The 16,876-nt window shown below is 52.7% G+C and overlaps 4 protein-coding genes across 5 annotated transcripts in view; 2 read left to right on the top strand and 2 right to left on the bottom strand.

Annotated features, from left to right (window-relative positions):
* The window catches only part of GADD45GIP1 (GADD45G interacting protein 1), a 2,240-nt gene extending 1,220 nt beyond the window's left edge, over window positions 1-1,020 (top strand). Inside the window, exon 2 of the mRNA XM_019664245.1 lies at window positions 661-1,020. Within this exon, the coding sequence (XP_019519790.1) occupies window positions 661-979 (319 nt within the window). The 3' untranslated portion in view covers window positions 980-1,020. The remainder of the gene's footprint in view (window positions 1-660) is intronic.
* Window positions 1,021-1,527: 507 nt separating this feature from the next.
* Window positions 1,528-8,094, bottom strand: RAD23A (RAD23 nucleotide excision repair protein A). Of its 2 annotated transcripts, none has more exons than XM_019664243.1 (9): window positions 7,911-8,094; window positions 6,178-6,339; window positions 5,829-6,010; window positions 5,637-5,692; window positions 5,376-5,503; window positions 5,025-5,103; window positions 4,734-4,900; window positions 2,380-2,544; window positions 1,528-2,305 (listed from the first exon to the last, which is right to left on the bottom strand). In XM_019664243.1, the coding sequence occupies exons 1-9, from the start codon at window positions 7,980-7,982 to the stop codon at window positions 2,192-2,194; spliced, it is 1,125 nt and encodes a 374-aa protein (XP_019519788.1). In that variant the 5' UTR covers window positions 7,983-8,094; the 3' UTR covers window positions 1,528-2,191. The 2 variants fall into 2 exon arrangements, with proteins under 2 accessions (XP_019519788.1, XP_019519789.1); XM_019664244.1 differs by having other exon boundaries at window positions 4,767-4,900.
* Window positions 8,095-10,392: 2,298 nt separating this feature from the next.
* CALR (calreticulin) lies at window positions 10,393-14,487 on the bottom strand. Its single transcript, XM_019664105.1, has 9 exons — window positions 14,311-14,487; window positions 13,844-13,945; window positions 13,453-13,656; window positions 12,911-13,005; window positions 12,613-12,822; window positions 12,417-12,530; window positions 12,184-12,327; window positions 11,295-11,387; window positions 10,393-11,205 (listed from the first exon to the last, which is right to left on the bottom strand). Exons 1-9 carry the CDS (start codon window positions 14,399-14,401, stop codon window positions 11,005-11,007), a joined length of 1,254 nt encoding a protein of 417 aa, XP_019519650.1. The 5' UTR covers window positions 14,402-14,487; the 3' UTR covers window positions 10,393-11,004.
* Window positions 14,488-15,777: 1,290 nt separating this feature from the next.
* FARSA (phenylalanyl-tRNA synthetase subunit alpha) overlaps window positions 15,778-16,876 on the top strand; it is a 16,859-nt gene continuing 15,760 nt past the window's right edge. Inside the window, exon 1 of the mRNA XM_019664129.1 lies at window positions 15,778-15,831. Coding sequence (XP_019519674.1) covers window positions 15,778-15,831 — 54 coding nt within the window. The remainder of the gene's footprint in view (window positions 15,832-16,876) is intronic.

The raw sequence follows: 16,876 nt of genomic DNA, 5'->3' as shown, positions 1-16,876 counted from the left end.
AAGAGGGGATCACCCTCATTTTAGAGATGAGGAAACTGAGGCCTAGAAATGTGAAGCCACCAGTCCGGAGTCACCCAGTGTACAGTAGAGCTGAGATGTGAACCCGTCTCCCGTCTCTGCCCCATCCCAGCTGGATAACCTCTTCGTGTGGCTTTAGTTCTTCCAGCTTCACCTTTTTAATCCTTAATATAGGGCTGTAACTACCACCTACAAACTCACTCACAGGATTGGAGGGAAATGGTCCATTTCTCGCCTTTACTCCTGTACCTAGAACTGGGCCTGGTTGGTATACAGGTGCTCGGTGATGTCTATAGGATGGAGTGAGCTGTGGAACGGCCCAGCATGTTGTACAGCACTCGGATGGCTCAGTAAACCGTTCAGTGACATGTTGGGTTGACTTGGGGTCTGCTCCCGGGGGCTATTAGGGCTTCGCTCTCATGCTCAAGGTCATACATAAACTAGTTCATCTCTCTTGCCTGTTTCTTCACTTGCCAAGGACTTTTCCCGACAGTTAATGGCCAAGATAAGTTTTCCCAGTTTTTCATTTCCTTGGAGTTTGGAGCAAGATGTGGGCAAAGGCTTGAGGGTGGGATGTGGGTAGATAGGTGCTGCTCTGACTGGGTACCACTGCCCTCACGGCTCACCCTCCTTCCCCTACAGGGAGCAGCTCATCGCAGAATGCATGGCCAAGATGCCACAAATGATTGAGAACTGGCGGCGGCAGCAGCAGGAGCGCAGGGAGAAGGAGAAGGCAGACAAGGAGCGGCGGGCCCGGCTGCAGGCTGAGGCCCAGGAGCGCCTGGGCTACCACGTGGACCCGAGGAGTACCCGATTCCAGGAGCTGCTGCAGGACCTGGAGAAGCAGCAGCGCAAGCGCCTCAAGGAGGAGAAACAAAGACAGAAGAAGGAGGCGCGAGCTGCCGCAATGGCCGCTGCTGCAGCCCAGGACCCAGCAGCCTCAGTGCCGCCCAGCACATGAACTTGGTTCTTTCTCAATAAAACCTGGTCCACCATCTCCCACCCTGGAGAGCTCTGCTCTCAATTGAGTCTTCTCTGTGTGTCCCTCCCTGGTTCCTTCCCCAACACCTGGGGCCAGGGAATCCCCCACCCTTCCCTGCTCACTTGGGGACTCTAGTCATGCTGACTAACTGGGGCTTAGGGGCAGAGAACCGGGAGGAGGGGGGTACAATGGGGAAATAATGGAGGAGCAGATGGCAGATGAGAAGAAGGCTTCTGTTTACCAACATTAATCTCCAGTAATTAGCCAATTACCAGGGGGGAAGTGTAGCCAAAACAGACTGGTGATGGTGGGGGCAGGGAAAAAGCCCTTTCAAAGGCCAAGCTGGGACTGGGACCCACTGCCTGTAATGAGACAGTTTCTGAGGGGGCAGGATACACTGGGAGCCCCAATCTGCAGAGGCTGACAGACACCTCTGCCTCTTGGCATTCCCAAATCGCCTGTGCCCAACTAGCCCCCAGAGCCAGACGAGCTGGAGTGGGAAGCTCCAGCAGGCGCAGACCACAGGACAGGCTTTTAAAACTTTATTCACTTCAAAACCTTTATCAGAGACACGGTTCTGTTCTAGGGTGGGGGGTGGCCTTGACCTCCAGAGCAGCTCTGATGATATCCTTTCTTCAGGCAGGACAAACCTGGCTGCCTCCTCAGTGAAAGGGATACAGGCTGGAGGACAAGGCCAGACTGGTGGGGACCTTGGACCTCTGAGTGCTCACCCCAGATAGGAAGATTTGGGTCACTCCAATGGATCAAAGTTTGGGGCTCCAGCTTCCCCTCACCCTGAAAGAGGGTAGGTAGCGGGGAGGTCTCAGGCTCTTCAGGGGATGGGGAAGCAAGCAGCCACCTCTCCATCTGGCTGCAGGGAGCTGGGACAGAAGCCAAGAGGGGCCCATCTGTTGCCTCCATTCCTGCCAGCTCCTTGGAGCAGGCTGGACTGGGCTGAGGGGGGGGGGTGGGAGACAGCTGTCTGGCCTAGGTCTTCTCAGGCCAAGAAGGGGATGGGGTCCATTTTAGGGGAATGGAAAGTTGGGGGGTTTTTTAAGTTTTTTTTTAAGGTTTTTGATTTTTTCCCACTTCTTAAATAAACATGAATATATATATATTTTTTTTTCTTTTATAAAACTTTAGTGGAGTTGGGAGTAGGGTGGGAGCGGTGAGCAGCCTGGCCTCCTGGCATCACTCGTCATCAAAGTTCTGACTCAGGAGGAAGTTGGCAGCCAAGTTTTCGTTTTTTTCACAGGCAAAGTAGGCCTGGATCACTAGGCTCTCTGGGAAGCCCAGGGCCTTCAACTGTGGGAAGATGAGCAAGTATGAGCAGAGGGTGGGGGCCTGCCCACCCATCGCCCTTCAGCCAGTCCTCTTACCCTCTCTATAGCTTCTTTCTCCTGTGGTGTCACTTGGATGTAGTTCATCTGTGGGGCCTCTTCGCCTATGGCGCCCACCTCACCCTCCACATCCGAGATATCCGCCAGCTCCCCAGATGGCTCGTTCAGCATCTGGATGAACTGCTCCTGGTGCCGGCTGATTTGCTGTGGGAAACAGAGAGCAAGGGACTGTGACCCACAGCCTTTATGCTCCCTCCCCAGATGCCATCACAGTCCTTGCTTTTTCATCCACTCAGCAAATTCTGCAGGTGCCAAAAAAATGTCTACAAGTGGACACTTTGGTCAACGTTGCTCAAGCAGTAATTCGCCGTAATCAAAAGTGCCTGGACGGAGGGCCGGCCGAGTGGCTCAGTTGGTTAAGAGCTCGCTCAAGAGTTTGAGCTCTGAGCAACAGCGGTTCAATGCCTGGCCCAAGCTGAGCAGCCGCTGAGCTGCCAACAGGTAGCAGGATGGCTCAGCTAAAAAAAAAAAAAAAAGAGTGCCTGGACGATGATGGTAACCACTTTGAGCACGTCTTGTAATTGCAGAAGTCAAATGTAACTTGCATTCATCTTTTGTTATCGGTACATATTGAGTATTACAATAGTTTTTTCCTTTTTTAAAATGTGTATACATTTTTTTGGCACCCTCTGTATTTAGAGGGTGCCCATTATGGCTAAATAGCAACAGTGGTGGACACAGGCCCCGTAGCTGATGTTCCAGGGTGGGGAGACAGGCCATAAACAAATAAATGGACATTTACAATGTAAATACTGGTCCTGGAATATAGAAATATACATAGGGCTAGGAAAGACACTTTAGGCCAGGTGGAAAGAAGTTAGTGTCCTCCAATTAGAGAAAATAGCAAGTGCAAGGCCCAGGGGTAGGGATGCTTTTGGCAAATTCCAGAAACAAGATCCTTGTGGCAAAACCAAGAGGGGAAGAAACAGAAAATGAGACCAGAGAGGAAGGCAGGGACCAGATCTGCTCTCTTCTAGTGCCTTTTAGTGCAAAAGGGGCACCACAATAGTGATGGGGAATTCTCTCTTTTTTTTTTTTTGAAATCTTATTGGGGAACAGTGTGTTTTTCCAGGACCCATCAGCTCCAAGTTAAGTAGTTGTCTTCAATCTAGTTGTGGAGGGCGCAGCTCCTTGGCCCATGTGGGAATCGAACCAGTAACCTTGGTGTTGAGCCTGCACTCCACAACCACCTGAACTAACCGGCCGCTCCCTCTGTGTACCTTTTAAAAACATTAACTCATCTGGATTTTAATACAGCTGGGGTTCTAGTACAACTCACTCTACTTTTATGTAGTCTGACAATTTTCACATCAATGACAAAAAGGCTTTTCAGGACTCTGACTCCTGGTGGAGAATGGACAACAGGGGCTGTGCAGAAGCAGAGGCCTGGGCAGTGGCTACTAGGCAACCAGGTGGGAGATTAGGTATCAGCCATGGAGATGGAGTGCAGGGCTGGACTGACTTGAGATGTTTTGGAAGTAGAGCAGACATGACAGGTGATGGACGACAGCAGGCCTCCAGGGCCTGGGGCTCGAGCAACCCCAGGCTGGTCCTTGTGTGCCGGAATGGGCTGGGAGGCTCTGTTCTAAAATCTTAGATGCCTGAAAAGTACTTTCATGGAGGCATCAAGTCAGCCATGGAACAGCATGGCATCCAGAGGTCTAAGCTAGTTACATACATTTGGGGGTCACCACAGACTGAAAGCCCCAAGACATGGGGGGGACTGAGTGCAGATAAAGAACAGAGGTACATAGCCTGGGCCCGCCAACATCTGGAGATGAGCAGCAGCCAGCACAAGGGACTGAGAAGTGCAGAGAAAAGCAGCAGACGACGGGTCCTGAACCCCAAGAGGCAGGCCTTTACAGAGGACCCCCCACACCCAGCGGCCACTGCCCCTCTGCCTAGGAACCATCAAGGGCAGGATGGGGCCTTGCTGAGCACGATGGTCCCAGACCCAACTGGGGCACAGTGGCGGTCCTAGGCACTGCCATGCAACGCTGTGGACATCTATGAAGCTGTATGTGGAGCCAAGCCACAGTCAGAGCCACAAGATCCAGAGGGCAGAACACAGGACCCAGAAGCTGGAGGCACACTCTCCACCAGATGCCAGGCTGCTCCAAGCTTCTGGTGTTTTCTTCCATGGGGGTGATGACAACAGCACCCAACCCACACAGGGTGGTTGGGAGGATTACATGAAACGGTATAGGTCATCAGGTCACAGGGGGCAGCACCGGGCTGTCCCACTTTCCAAGTATAGAGGAACTCCTACATGTGGCACCGGGCCAGCCTTGCTGTTTGGGGCTGTGGTTCCCACAGGGGAGGGGAGGTGGTACCTGCACTGGCTCCCTCTGCCCCCAGGGCCACACCTGCAGAAGCTGCGGGTTCTCCTGGCCCAGCTGCTGAAGCAGGGCAGGCAGCAGTGCCGGGTTCTGCTGAATCACCTGCCGCATGTTCTGGAACTGGGGCTGGTCCCGCAGGAACTCCAGGGGGTTCTCGCCCACTGGCAGGAGGAAGGCATGTAGTTAGACTCCAGGCTGGGCTCCCAGAAACACAGGGTTTGGGGGGAGAGAAGTCAGATGCCTTGACAACAGACACCCCACATGCACACATACCGGCTCACTCACCTGCTTCTGTAGCTGGCTGCTCGGACACCTGGCTCTCCTGGACAGAGCCGTGTTCTGGCTCAGGGCTCCCAGGAATTCCCTGTCAGGGGTCCTATTTAGTTCTAATGCACAGACCACCTGCTGCCTCCCTCCTGCACATTCATCCCTGGCAGGAGACAGGTGAGGCCTTGGCCCCGCCCTCCATAGGCCCACCCCTCTGCTCACATCCAGCCTCCTGCAGGAAGGCTTTCCTGGCTGGAACCTTGACCCAAAGGCTTTTGGGGGCAGGTTTTACCTCCTGACCACCTATCAGGGGGCTGAAGCCCATAAATTCCCTGGAAGCCTCCCTAGGAGGCAGCAGCCCCACCTCACCGTGAGTAGATACTCCACGGCTCGGTGAGGGTTGTTGTAGCTGGCTCTCAGGGCAGCCACGACCCGTTCCCGCTCATAGCCCATGGACATGATCTCTGTCAGCATCGTCTCATACTCGGAGCCAGTCACTGTGGAGGGAGCAGCAAGGCCTAGGTCACCCACAAGAGGGAAGGGCAGCCCCCAGGCCCTCCCAAACCCACACAAGGCCCAGCTGATGGCTGGGGCACCCAGTCACTTCTGCCGCAGGCACCACCCACCCACCTAACGTAGAGGCTGCGTCTTCCTCTCGCCCGCTGCTACCTGAAGAAGGAACAGAGCTGCAAATTCAAGAGAGAGAAATCGGACCCTGACTTCTGGCGGCTTGCCCTCCCCCCGGGTGCATGGAACCGCGTATGTGGGTACTGCAAAGCGCTGGAATAGGGCCCAAGACGGGGTTGCTGCTCCCTGCCTTACCCTGACACAGACTCTGGGGACGTCGTGAGGACGGATTCCTCCGATGGGCTCGTGTCCTCTCTGGCGGTAGGTGGGGGATGGGACATGCCTGAAGCAGGGGCTGGTGGGAAGGATGTGGAGGACTCTGGGGCAGCAGTAGGTGATGCCTCTGGGGGTAATGAGGTGCCTGGGCTGGTTTTGGCCTGTGACACCCAGGAAAAGGGAACAGGCATCAGTATCCCTATCATGCCCCAACATCCCGCCACTTCCTGGCCCCACCCTGTTCACAACTAATCTCTCCAGGGCACACAAGCTCTTGTGAACTCCCCAGCTAATCAACATACCCTCCCAACCAACACACTTCACCCACCTTCGTCACCATGACAACCACAAAGTTCTTCTCATCTATGCGATAGTCCCTGATGGGAACATCATCGCTTAGGATCTTGCCAGCATAGATGAGTTTCTGTCCAGCCACGGGGAAAGCATCACGTCCCTTCTCAGCTTCTATCTTCTCCTTTAGCACCTTCACCTGGAGGGAGGGGTACAGTCATTGCAAACCCCAAGATTCTCTCTTCCCTTCTAGTTTGGTGGTGGGGGAAGAGGCAACAAGCCCTAATGATGGAGAGGCAGGCCAAGTTTCAGTCAAGCATGTTAGATTTGAGTTCATTTGATCATCCCAACATTCAACAGAGTTATTTACCGAACACTTTTCATGTGCCAGGCACTGTTTCAGAAACTAGACACAGCAGGGGACAAAACCAAGTCTCTGCTCTCATGGAGATGACGCTCAAGTGGGGAAGCAAAAAAATAAGTATATATTTCAGATAGTGTAAAGTATGATGAAAAATAAAATAAAGGGAAGACAGGAGAGAGTTCTTCATTCCACACTGCAGACAGTGGTCAGTTTTTATGGAAAGCATCTGAGTTGACAGGAATATTATAAATGTATACACATCACACTTTTCTTTTTTAGCTGAGCCATCCTGCCACCCGTTGGCAGCTCAGCTCAGGCCAGGAATTGAACCAGCGACCCTGTTGCTCAGAGCTCGCACTCTTGAGCGAGCTCTTAACAAACTGAGCCACTTGGCCAGCCCTCTATGCATCACACTTTTAAAGCTTCATAATTCTATGCGATAGATACCATTAGCCTCATTTTACATTTAAGAAAACGGAGGCACAGAAAGGTTCAGCAAATTCCCCAAAGTCAAACAGTTAAGCAGGTCAAAAAACCTGAGTGTTTCCTTTTCTACAAAAAGTGGATATCAATGTCTCCCTCATGGAGTATTTTGCAAAAAGTGTCAAATACATAGTTTGAAACTCAATCCGCTGGTTAGGTCCTAAGTTTCTTTTCAGTTAAAAAGGCAAAATAATGTTTAGACCATCGGCTCTAATATGAGGACGAACCGAATTTGAGTCCTAACTCTGCGAATACTCACTGTATTTGACTGTGGCAAAGTTCCTTAATCCCAGGTTTCTACATCTGTAAAGTGTGTGTGTGTGTGTGTGTGTGTGTGGGAGGGGGGGAGTCAGAGTCCCCAAATGACAAGCCTGTTTTGTTTTAGTAAGATAACAACAGTAAAATGCCCAGCGACTAGCAAAGAACAAACGGCCAACAAACACGAACCACTGAAACTCAGACCGTTTATTATCATTATCATCATTGTTGCAGTCATCAGTCGGCATCTCTATGTCACTACTCCCAGATTCGGCCACCAACGTGCCGAGGAGACGTCTGCAAAGCTGGGAACTCAAGAGATCCCTGTTCCGGAGAGCGCAACCCAACCGAGAATCTGAGCCTGTGGCTCCCGCGCCCCGTGATGGCGCTGACATTGGAGCCGGGGCCTGGCAGGCGTCCCGGGGATGGGGCCTTGTCGGGAGACCGGCACATGAGTCCCACCCGAGCCGCCCGAGGCTAGGCCGGAGACCATCGTGGCGGGCTTGGGGGGAGGTGGTCCCGGAATGTCAGGCAGGTTGGGAGGAGTAACCCGGGCCCAGAGAGCGCTATTCTCCCTGACCCTCCCGCCGGGATCCCGGCCTCCCCGCCCCCATCCCACCCCCGGCACCAGTCACTCCGCCCCCGAGCTCCAGCCTGACTCGCACCGTCTCGTCAGGCTCCATGCGGATCTTAAAGGTCTGCTGCTGCAGCGTTTTGAGCGTGATGGTGACAGCCATGGCGGGGCCCGAGCGACGCGGCGGCCCCAGGATCTTCACACAACATGCAACTCACGCCGCGGCCATCTTAGCGCCTAGCCGCGCCGCGCGCCGACCACTTCCGGGGCAAGCGCTGCGCGCGACGACTATTAGAAAGCGTGACCTGCGCACCTTCCCTCCCCCCCCCCCCCCCCCGCCCCAACCTAACTTTCGTAGGCATGCGCACGAGACCGCCCTCAGGCCAGGCATGTGCAGAATAAACTCAGCTCCGGGCAAGGAAAGGGTGCATCTCTTTGTGCGCGCACACTCGTCACGTGATTTCTTGCCAGTGACGCCATACTCATGTGCGGTGACGTCATACGGCCATAAAATGGCTCCGACGTCCTAACTTTCACGGTTTTATGAGTTTAATTTCATGACGTTAAACAAAAATTTCTGTGTACTTGTTATAGATACTTGTATTTTTCTATATAAAGTCTTTGTTCATCTTTCTTGCACATTCCAAATGAGTTTTATTCTAGTCCACCACCCTGACAGGAACTTCGTCAAGACCAAGAGTGGAAATTGCTCAGGACTGGAAAAGATACTTGAAAGATCACCAACAATAAAAAAATAATTCTTAAAAAATAAAAAAGCATTTGGCTGTGGAAGTTGGAACATGGGCTCTTTTGCGGCCTCATTCGTTCATTCCTGAAGAACTGGATTTGTTGGAATGATCCCTACAGTTCAAGTTCTTAGGTCTCCCACCTCTGTGCTGCTCCCTCAGCAACCACTTTGTTCACCCACTATACCCAGTCCAACCGCAAAAGTATCTAAGATGTTAACTTTCAAGGCCTCCCTACATTGAATACAGAATTCTCTCCACAACCTTGCCCTGGATACACCAATCCTGGAGGCTTTCCAGAGAGGTGGAGCTGGGCCACAGGACACAGGATGAAAGCTTGAAGGGGCCCATCCAAAGAACAAAAACTTGAGGGGTTGGTTGGCCAAAGCTGGAGGGTGTTTGGGGGACTGAATGGAAGTGAGGCTGGGCTTATCACCCAGCTATTGGGTGCAGATAAACTCCCCCTTCTCCTAAACTGACCATTACCTGCCTCTAAACCTGCTCTTCTCACCATTCCCATCCAAGAACTCACCCAAGCCTGGCACCAAGCAGGCAGTCACATCTTAGGCACACCCAACTATAACCAGGCCCTGCTGCTTCTTCCTTCACTCAGTGTGTGCCAAGCTTAGAAGCTTCCACCAGGGTACGCCAGGCCCAGTTGTGGCCTTACCTCTCCTGCAACAAGGTCATCAGCTGCAGACCACCTACTGGACTTCAGTTGCAGCTTTGTGGACCCCAAAAGAGCGGGTCTAGGACAGCCTCAGGAGCCCAGACCTTCCACTGCCATCATCCAAGCCTCTGCACCCTCCCTTGAGGCCACCTCTCCCTTCAAGAGGTTCAAATTCCGGGGCCAGCCAAGTGGCACGTTGGTTAACAGCTGGCTTGGGACGCCAGCTCTGAGCAGCAAGGCCCCAGTTCGGATCCCACATGAAGGCTAGTGACTCTGCCCTCTACAGCTAAGATGGTGAACAACAGCTGGACCTGGAGCTGGGCTGCCTGAGTTGCTGGTAACGTAGGCTGCAGCCGCTGCTGCAGTGGGCTGCCATAAGCTACTGTGTGGCCGGCAGCCAGCATGAGCGACAAGCAGCTAATGTGAGCTGCCAAGAGCCGCCGTGAGCAGCTGTCCAGAGGCCGGCGACCTATCTGCCTCAACCGGGAAGAGCGCAATGATGATACCAACATGGGCCAGTGAAGCAATGTCCTCCACAACTAGACCGAAGAGCAAAAGGACAGCAACTTGTCTGTTCCCCTTCCCGATTCCCCAGCACTGTTCCAATTCTCCAAATAAAAAAAAAAAAAAAAGAGGTTCAAATTCCAACTTGGCCACCTGAGTCCATGGGTAAGCTATATATACACCTCCTCTGAGCCTATTTCCTTAAGAGTATACAGGAATTAATAGCTTTTACCACTGGCTGGCATTAAGAAAAGGTTTAAAAATTATTCAATCACTATATGTAGTATTGCTCTGTAACAGGTGTAGAGGTACATATGCTTCAGTGTAAAATAGTTCAGATGGTGTAGGTTTAAATCACTGCTCCACCTCTTGCTAAATTCTAGACCTGTCTTTTCATCATACTGAACTTGTACTAGAACCAAACTCACCAGTTTGGTGCAAGGACTCAACGAGTTAATCCGTGGAGTCTTTGTAACGGCACTTAGTTCAACTCCCACTGCTTTGTGGGGGTAACAAAGGCCTCTGTAACCTTATGGAACACTCAGCCAACACTTTAGTGGCTGAAAAATAAGCCTTACTCAAGAGTCACTCTCTAAAAAAAGGCCACCTTTGGTTCCCTAATGTCCGTTCTCCCCCAGAAGGAGACACAGGAAGAAGACACAAAACTTAATTTAATAGAAATTTTGTTTGTAGTTCTTACATTCTCAGTGTGAGCTGAGTTGGAACCCACTGCCCTACCCAGAAGTGGCCCAGTCCTGGAGGCAGGGAGAAAGGGAGGGAGCAGGGGTGTGTGGAGGGCAGGGGAGAGGGGGTGGAGCTCAGGCCCAAGGAGCCCCATTCTTCCTCAGTGCTGGGGGGCTGGGGCACCACCCTCCTCTCCTGCATCACTCTGGGATCCAGGAAGGCGGACAGATGGAATCTTGAGCCTGGGGCTTCTCCACACTTCCCCATGCCCCAGGGTTGGAGAGGAACTAAGGGATATGGGGAAACAAGGGACAGAGGAAGTCGAAGTGTCAAGGAAGATGAGGGCCAGAGGTGAGGGCTGAAGAAGAATCAGAGACAAAAACACCAGTTCAAAAAAACAAATAAAAAAAAAGAAAAAAAAAGAAGGGGAAGAAACAAAACCAAAATCCACCCCATATCCGAACCCGCCTGGAAAAAAAAAGGAAAGTTCTCCAGTCTCACAGAGACATTATTTGGCGTGGCCGGCTCTGCTGCAGGAGCGCTCAGGCCTCAGTTCAGCCCTGGAAGTGGTGGTGTGGCCCCTACAGCTCATCCTTGGCCTGGCCTGCGGCAGCATCTTCCTCCTCCTCGTCTTCCTCCTTGTCATCGTCTTCTTCCTCATCTTCCTTGTCTTCCTCATCATCCTTGTCTGCCTCCTCCTCCTCCTTGCGCTTCTTGTCCTCCTCCTCCTCCTTCAGCCTCTGCTCCTCGTCCTGCTTGTCCTTCATTTGCTTTTCTGCTGCCTGCGCGAAGACCACACACTCATCAGGGCCCGGCCCCCACCTGCCAGCCCTGCCCACCCCCCGAATCCAGGGCTTGACCCAGGTCCCACCTTTGTGACACCCCACGTCTCATTGCCGAACTCCTCGGCATACGCCTCGTCGTTGGTGATGAGGAAGTTGTCAAAGATGGTGCCAGACTTGACCTGGGAAGGGAAGGATGGATGGAGGGGTGGTCAGAGGCGACACCATGGCCCTGGCCTTCAGTTCCATACCCACTACACAATGCCACAGCCTAACTTCACAGTTAAAAATCAGGCTGAGTTCAAACCCCAGCTCTGCTATTTCCCACCTACATGACCTCAGGCTGGCGACTTCTCTGCACCTCAGTTTCTTTTCCTGTATAATGGGGTCTCAACCCCTTGTTCAAATATTTTTCCAGTACCTACTACTGCCAGGTACTGTTCTTGGCACAGAAGGTATACTAGTGAATGAAACAGACAAAAATTTGGTCCCCATGAAGCTAATTTTCTAATGGGACTATCTAACTACCTTCTAGGTTGTTGGGGGCAGTTAATGAGTTGGTTCGCATAAAGGTTCTTGGGGGAGTGCCTAGAATAGTACATAGAACCTCAAACGAGGTGCTGTGAGAACTCCATGAATACAGACCAAGATGGGGCGGTCAGTTAGCTCAGGTGGTTAGAGCGCAGTGCTCATAACACCAAGGTTGCCAGTCAATTCCCACGTGGGCCAAGAAGCTGCACCCTCCACAAATAGATTGAAGACAACTACTTGACTTGGAGCTGATGGGTCCTGGAAAAACACACTATTCCCCAGTAAAATTTCTTTAAAAAAAAAAACAGACCAAGAAAATCTTCAAAAAAAGGACCATTTAGCAGTCAGACCTACCTAGGGTTGAATCCTTCCCCTGTCCCTTGCCTTCTGGATGACCTTGAGCACTTGAGGTCCCCTAGGGATCCTCCTGTTCCCCCTATGTCTCACCTGCCAGAGGTCTAGGCCCAGCACAGCGAAGTTTTCATAGGCATAGATAGTGCTATCAGGAGAATACTCAGGGTTGTCAATCTCTGGGTGGATCCAAGTGCCCTTGTAATCTGGGTTATCAATCTGCCGGGGCTTCCACTCACCCTGCAGAAGGAGAAGGGAACTGGAGGTAAGCAGAGATCAACATGCTCCCCACTGTATGCCCCCATCCTGCTTGGGAGCCCCAGGCCCACCTTGTATTCTGGGTTCTGAATCACTGGTGGTTCCCACTCTCCATCCATCTCTTCATCCCAGTCCTCGGGCTTCTTAGCATCAGGGTCAGGGATGTGCTCAGGCTTGTCCCAGTCCTGAGGGTACACAAGGAGGTCAGAGTCAGCCCAGCTGTCCGCCACCCCCTCTATGGTGAGGAGCCCCTGCCCAAGCATCAACCTCAGGTTTGGAGTCTGTGGGGTCATCAATCTTGGCCCGCTCATCCCAGTCTTCGGGCTTGGAAGCATCAGGATCCTTTATCTTCTTAGGTGGCAAGAAGTCCCAATCGTCTTCCAAGGAGCCCGACTCCACCTGGCTGTTGTCAATCTTGACTTCGTAGGTATTATCAGGCCGAACGATCAGTGTGTACAGGTGTGTGAATTCATCATCCTGAAGAGGGCGGGAAGTGAGTGGCCCCACCCACCAGGATGGCCTCTGAGCCTCCCCAGGCAGCCATTTGTCACCACCCCAGGCACACCTTGCAACGGATGTCCTTATTGATTAGCACATTCTTGCCCTTGTAGTTGAAGATGACATGAACCTTCTTGGTGCCGGGGCCACAGATGTCAGGGCCTAGGTGAGAAGCAGGTCCAGTTAAGGGCCAAAGGCTGCCCACCATTGCCAGGCTCCCCACTGCTCTTTACAAAAGGAAAACTTAACTCTTAAACTTAGGTCTGTAAATACTCAAGAAGCAGGACTCAGACTCTGACTGTCTCTAAGGGACCAGGAGTGGAGCCTTGAAAAAACACTTCACGGTCTATAACACAGTATCTTTACTTGTGAAACGAAAATACCTACATAAGATCACACAAATCAACAGACTTAAACCAATAATAACAATGCAATAAATTGCTACTATGACTATCCCCTCAGCTTCCCCTTCAAAAAAAAAAAAAAAAAAAAGCCTGCCTTTGGGTTTCCTATGCTCTCGAGACCACCTTTCATGGGATACAAGGAACCCATGGGATCTCAGTCTTCCTCTAACTAATCAGAGGTCAACACCAGGGCGGGGCCCCTCACCAAACATAATGTTGTATTCAGAGTCTCCATGCATGTCTGTCTGGTCCAAACTATCTGGAAATAGCTTCACGTAGCCGCCCCCGCAGTCGATGTTCTGCTCGTGTTTCACGGTGAACTGCACCACCAACGTCTGGTCCTTGTTGCTGAAGGGCTCAAATCTGGCCGACAGGGCGTAAAAGCGGGCATCCTGGCTCGTCTGCAGCCCTAGCAGGGGATGGTAGTGAGGTCACAGCTGGCCCCAACCCCCAGGGAACCCTAAGAATAAAAAATACAGACGACTCTCCCCCACTTCCTCCGCCTGCCCTGCTCCTGGAGATGCCCAGTCTATGCAATGACTAGTGCTTCCTTCAGGAAGTCCTCCTGGACCTGATCACCATACCCAGGCTCTTACCTTTATCTTTGTCCAGGTCTCCGTAGAACTTGCCAGCACTGAGGACGAATTTGCCAAAATCCGACTTGTGTTTGGATTCAATCCAGCGGTTGGTCCACCCGTCTACGGGATCAGAGAGGCAAGTCAGCGCGGCTGTGCTGATTCCGCCCAACACCACCACCAAACATCTGCCAGGAGCCACAAACTGCTGCAGGCAAGGAGATCTCCCTCCCTCTTGAGTGCCCCCATCCCAACCAACCACTAGTTTGACACCTCCGGTGGCTTAAAAGATTCTCAGGCGAACCCTAACTCCCGTCGCGGGAGGCCACTGCGCCCTCCATGTTCCCCAGGGACGCGGAAAGAAGGATCGCCTGCGGTTCTAGTCCCCGGTGACCACCGTGTTGGCCCTCAGAGCAACAATTACAGGCCACAACGGAGATCTGGGCTGGGGGGCCGGTCGCGTCGTCGGGGCGGCCTTGAGGCGTTACCTCCGTCCAGAAACTGCTCCTTAAAGTTGATGACGGGTTCGGCGGCAGCCAGGCCGAAAAGGCACAGCAGCAGCGGCACGGGTAGCAGCATGGCGGGCCGAAGGGGGCGGCGGAGCGCGGTCCCTTTAACTCGTTCCTCAGACAGCAGCTCTGCAGCAGGGACGGACGCTAGCTCTGGCCGCGTGCTTTTATACCCGACCGTCCCTCAAACAACCTGGCCCTGCCTCTTGGCCCGCCCTCCACGCCTTTTCATTGGTCAATGGCCACGTCTCTGCCTTCCCATTGGGCTCTCGTCGTCTCAGCATGTTCGGCTGTGCCTCGGAACACTGGGTTCCCAGATGGCCGATTTCTATTGGCCGCACCGCTCGCCAATGAGGGTCGACCACGCGTTGTGGGGGACGCCCACCAGTGAGGTGGGGGCCACCAACCCCTCAGACTAGGTCATGTGACCACTCTTCAGCCCAACCCCGCCCTCTCGCGCGTGCATTTCTCCGGATTTGGGCGTTTAAAGAACCCGCGCGAGCGCAGGTGTCGCTGCGCTGGACTTAGGACCCTACCCCAACCTCGCTTTCTCTCATTCTCTGCGGGGAGCGGTGGGCAAGGTTTTCCTTTCCACCTCCACCCTGCATTTGGGGAACTCCCACTACGCCGCGCTGTTTCTCTCTCCTACCCCTACCCCCTTCGCCCCCCAGGCTGAGGCAGAGGGCACAAGGACTGGGGCCCTGGAGCTTCACTTCACCCCGGCGCCACAGCTATGCAGGCCATTGGGGAGAGTGCTAGCTCTCTCTTCTGTGCGGCCCCTAGTGCCTGGTAGCCTGGCGGACTGCTGCTGTGTGACCTGGGGCAAGTCACTTAGCCTCTGAAGTCATAGGAATTCCTGGGAGGCCAGGAGGAGCGACCCAGGGCAGCTGCTGCCCAGCAGAAATGCTTTCAAAGTTTTTTAAGGATGGCCTGGGACAGACAGAAGGAAATCCCGAAGACTCAAAGATGTCACTATAGGATTTGACTCCTAGGGAGGGATAGGGTTGTTCCCTAGTTGGTGGCCTCTCCTTTACCCTCCACCCCCATCCAGAAAATGAAAGGGGTCGCTGCCTTGTGGTCTCCCACAAACTGACTGGCTTTTGCAATTAAACCGCCAAAGAGGAGAGGGCAGGGGGTTCCGTTAGGGAGGGAAAAAAGACAGATGGTGGGGAAGATAAGAATCAAGGGAAAGGGGTAGGACCCCTGAGTCTAGAAGCTTCTTCTGAAGCCAGAACCATGTGACTGACAATGTGGGACACCAGCTCCCTGCCTCCAGTCTGCAGGAAGGAGGAAGGAGGGCTGGGTGTGTCCCACACTCTAAGCAAACAGGCCTAAGACCTGGAAACTTGGGAGTGGACTGCAGAAAGCAGGGAGGGAAGGATTCCTGGCAAAAGATTGGGGAGGTGGTGCTTCTGCAATAGTGATGGGGACTCAGAAAAGGGAAGCATGAGGAGTGTTGGAGAAGTTGGGATTCTGACCCTTCCCCCCAGGCAGTATCCGGTATGGCCCAACCTGGCCCCTCTTATGAGGAGCCCCCAGTCTGGGATGGTCACTTCAGGCCTGTCACTGACTGTCCTGCCTTCCCTCTCTTTAACCAAGTGTCTTGGACACATGGGTTTGGTGCTTCCTGCCTGAGGGTAGACACTGTGCTTGTCTTGTTCACTTCACCATCCCTTAGTGTCTCCTGCAGCACCTGACACACAACAGGCTTAAAATCTATTTGATCTGTGACAGAAAGAAGGACGCTTGAGGAAATTAAATAAAAATGGAGAAAATGCTTTGAAGGAAAATAAGGGATTTTAAGGAATGCATTCTGAATTTTTTTATCAGGACTTCACTGTAGGGTCAGGGTTAGGAGATATTAGTAATCTCATTTTCTGGGCTCAAATAACAATTGTGATGGTTAAATGAGTAAATGCATACTGCTTAAAATAGTGCCTGACACACAATCCACATGCAATTTAGTATTAACAAATACTGTGTACATGCGTGGGCACTATTTCACTTAATTCTCACAATAACCCAGGTTCATATTATCTAATGTACATCCAGATGATGAACTGAAGCACGGGAAGATTAAGAGATCTGGGTGGGCCGGCTGAGTAGCGCATTGGTTAAGAGTTGGCTTGGGACGCCAGCTCTGAGCAGCATGGGCCCTGGTTCGGATCCCACATGAGGGCCAGTGACATTGCCCTCTATAGCTAAGATGGTGAACAACCATCTGGAGCTGGAGCTGGGCTGCTGTGAGTTGCCGGCGATGGTGTAGGCTGCAGCCCCTGCTGCAGTGGGCTGCTGTGAGCTACTGTGAGTGGCTGGCAGCCAGTGTGAGCTGCTGTGAGCCACCTTGAGCAGCCATACAATGGCCGGGGAGCAACCGCCTCACCCGGGTAGAGCGCAAGGATAATACCAACATAGGCCAGTGAAGCGTCGTCCTTCACAACTAGACTGAGGAACAAAAGGACAGAAACTTGTCTGTTCCCCTTCCCTGATTCCCCAATGCTGTTTCTCTCCCTCAATTACCCAATAAAATCTTAAAAAAAAAATA

This window comes from Hipposideros armiger, unplaced genomic scaffold, assembly GCF_001890085.2.
Source record: "Hipposideros armiger isolate ML-2016 unplaced genomic scaffold, ASM189008v1 scaffold_417, whole genome shotgun sequence".
In the NCBI taxonomy this organism is placed as follows: Eukaryota; Metazoa; Chordata; class Mammalia; order Chiroptera; family Hipposideridae; genus Hipposideros; species Hipposideros armiger.
This window is presented reverse-complemented; position numbering and strand designations above follow the sequence as displayed.

Excerpts from the sequence above, each read along its gene's own strand:
- CALR (XM_019664105.1), bottom strand. The coding sequence starts at position 14,401 with ATGCTGCTACCCGTGCCGCTGCTGCTGTGCCTTTTCGGCCTGGCTGCC. Across the intron at positions 13,657-13,843 it reads AGACCTGGACAAAGATAAAG|GGCTGCAGACGAGCCAGGAT; the intron begins GTAAGAGCCTGG and ends ATCCCCTGCTAG. Across the intron at positions 11,388-12,183 it reads TGGGCCTAGACCTCTGGCAG|GTCAAGTCTGGCACCATCTT; the intron begins GTGAGACATAGG and ends TTCCCTTCCCAG.
- RAD23A (XM_019664243.1), bottom strand. The coding sequence starts at position 7,982 with ATGGCTGTCACCATCACGCTCAAAACGCTGCAGCAGCAGACCTTTAAG. Across the intron at positions 5,504-5,636 it reads AGACGCAGCCTCTACGTTAG|TGACTGGCTCCGAGTATGAG; the intron begins GTGGGTGGGTGG and ends CTCCCTCCACAG. Across the intron at positions 5,104-5,375 it reads CCGTGGAGTATCTACTCACG|GGAATTCCTGGGAGCCCTGA; the intron begins GTGAGGTGGGGC and ends GACCCCTGACAG.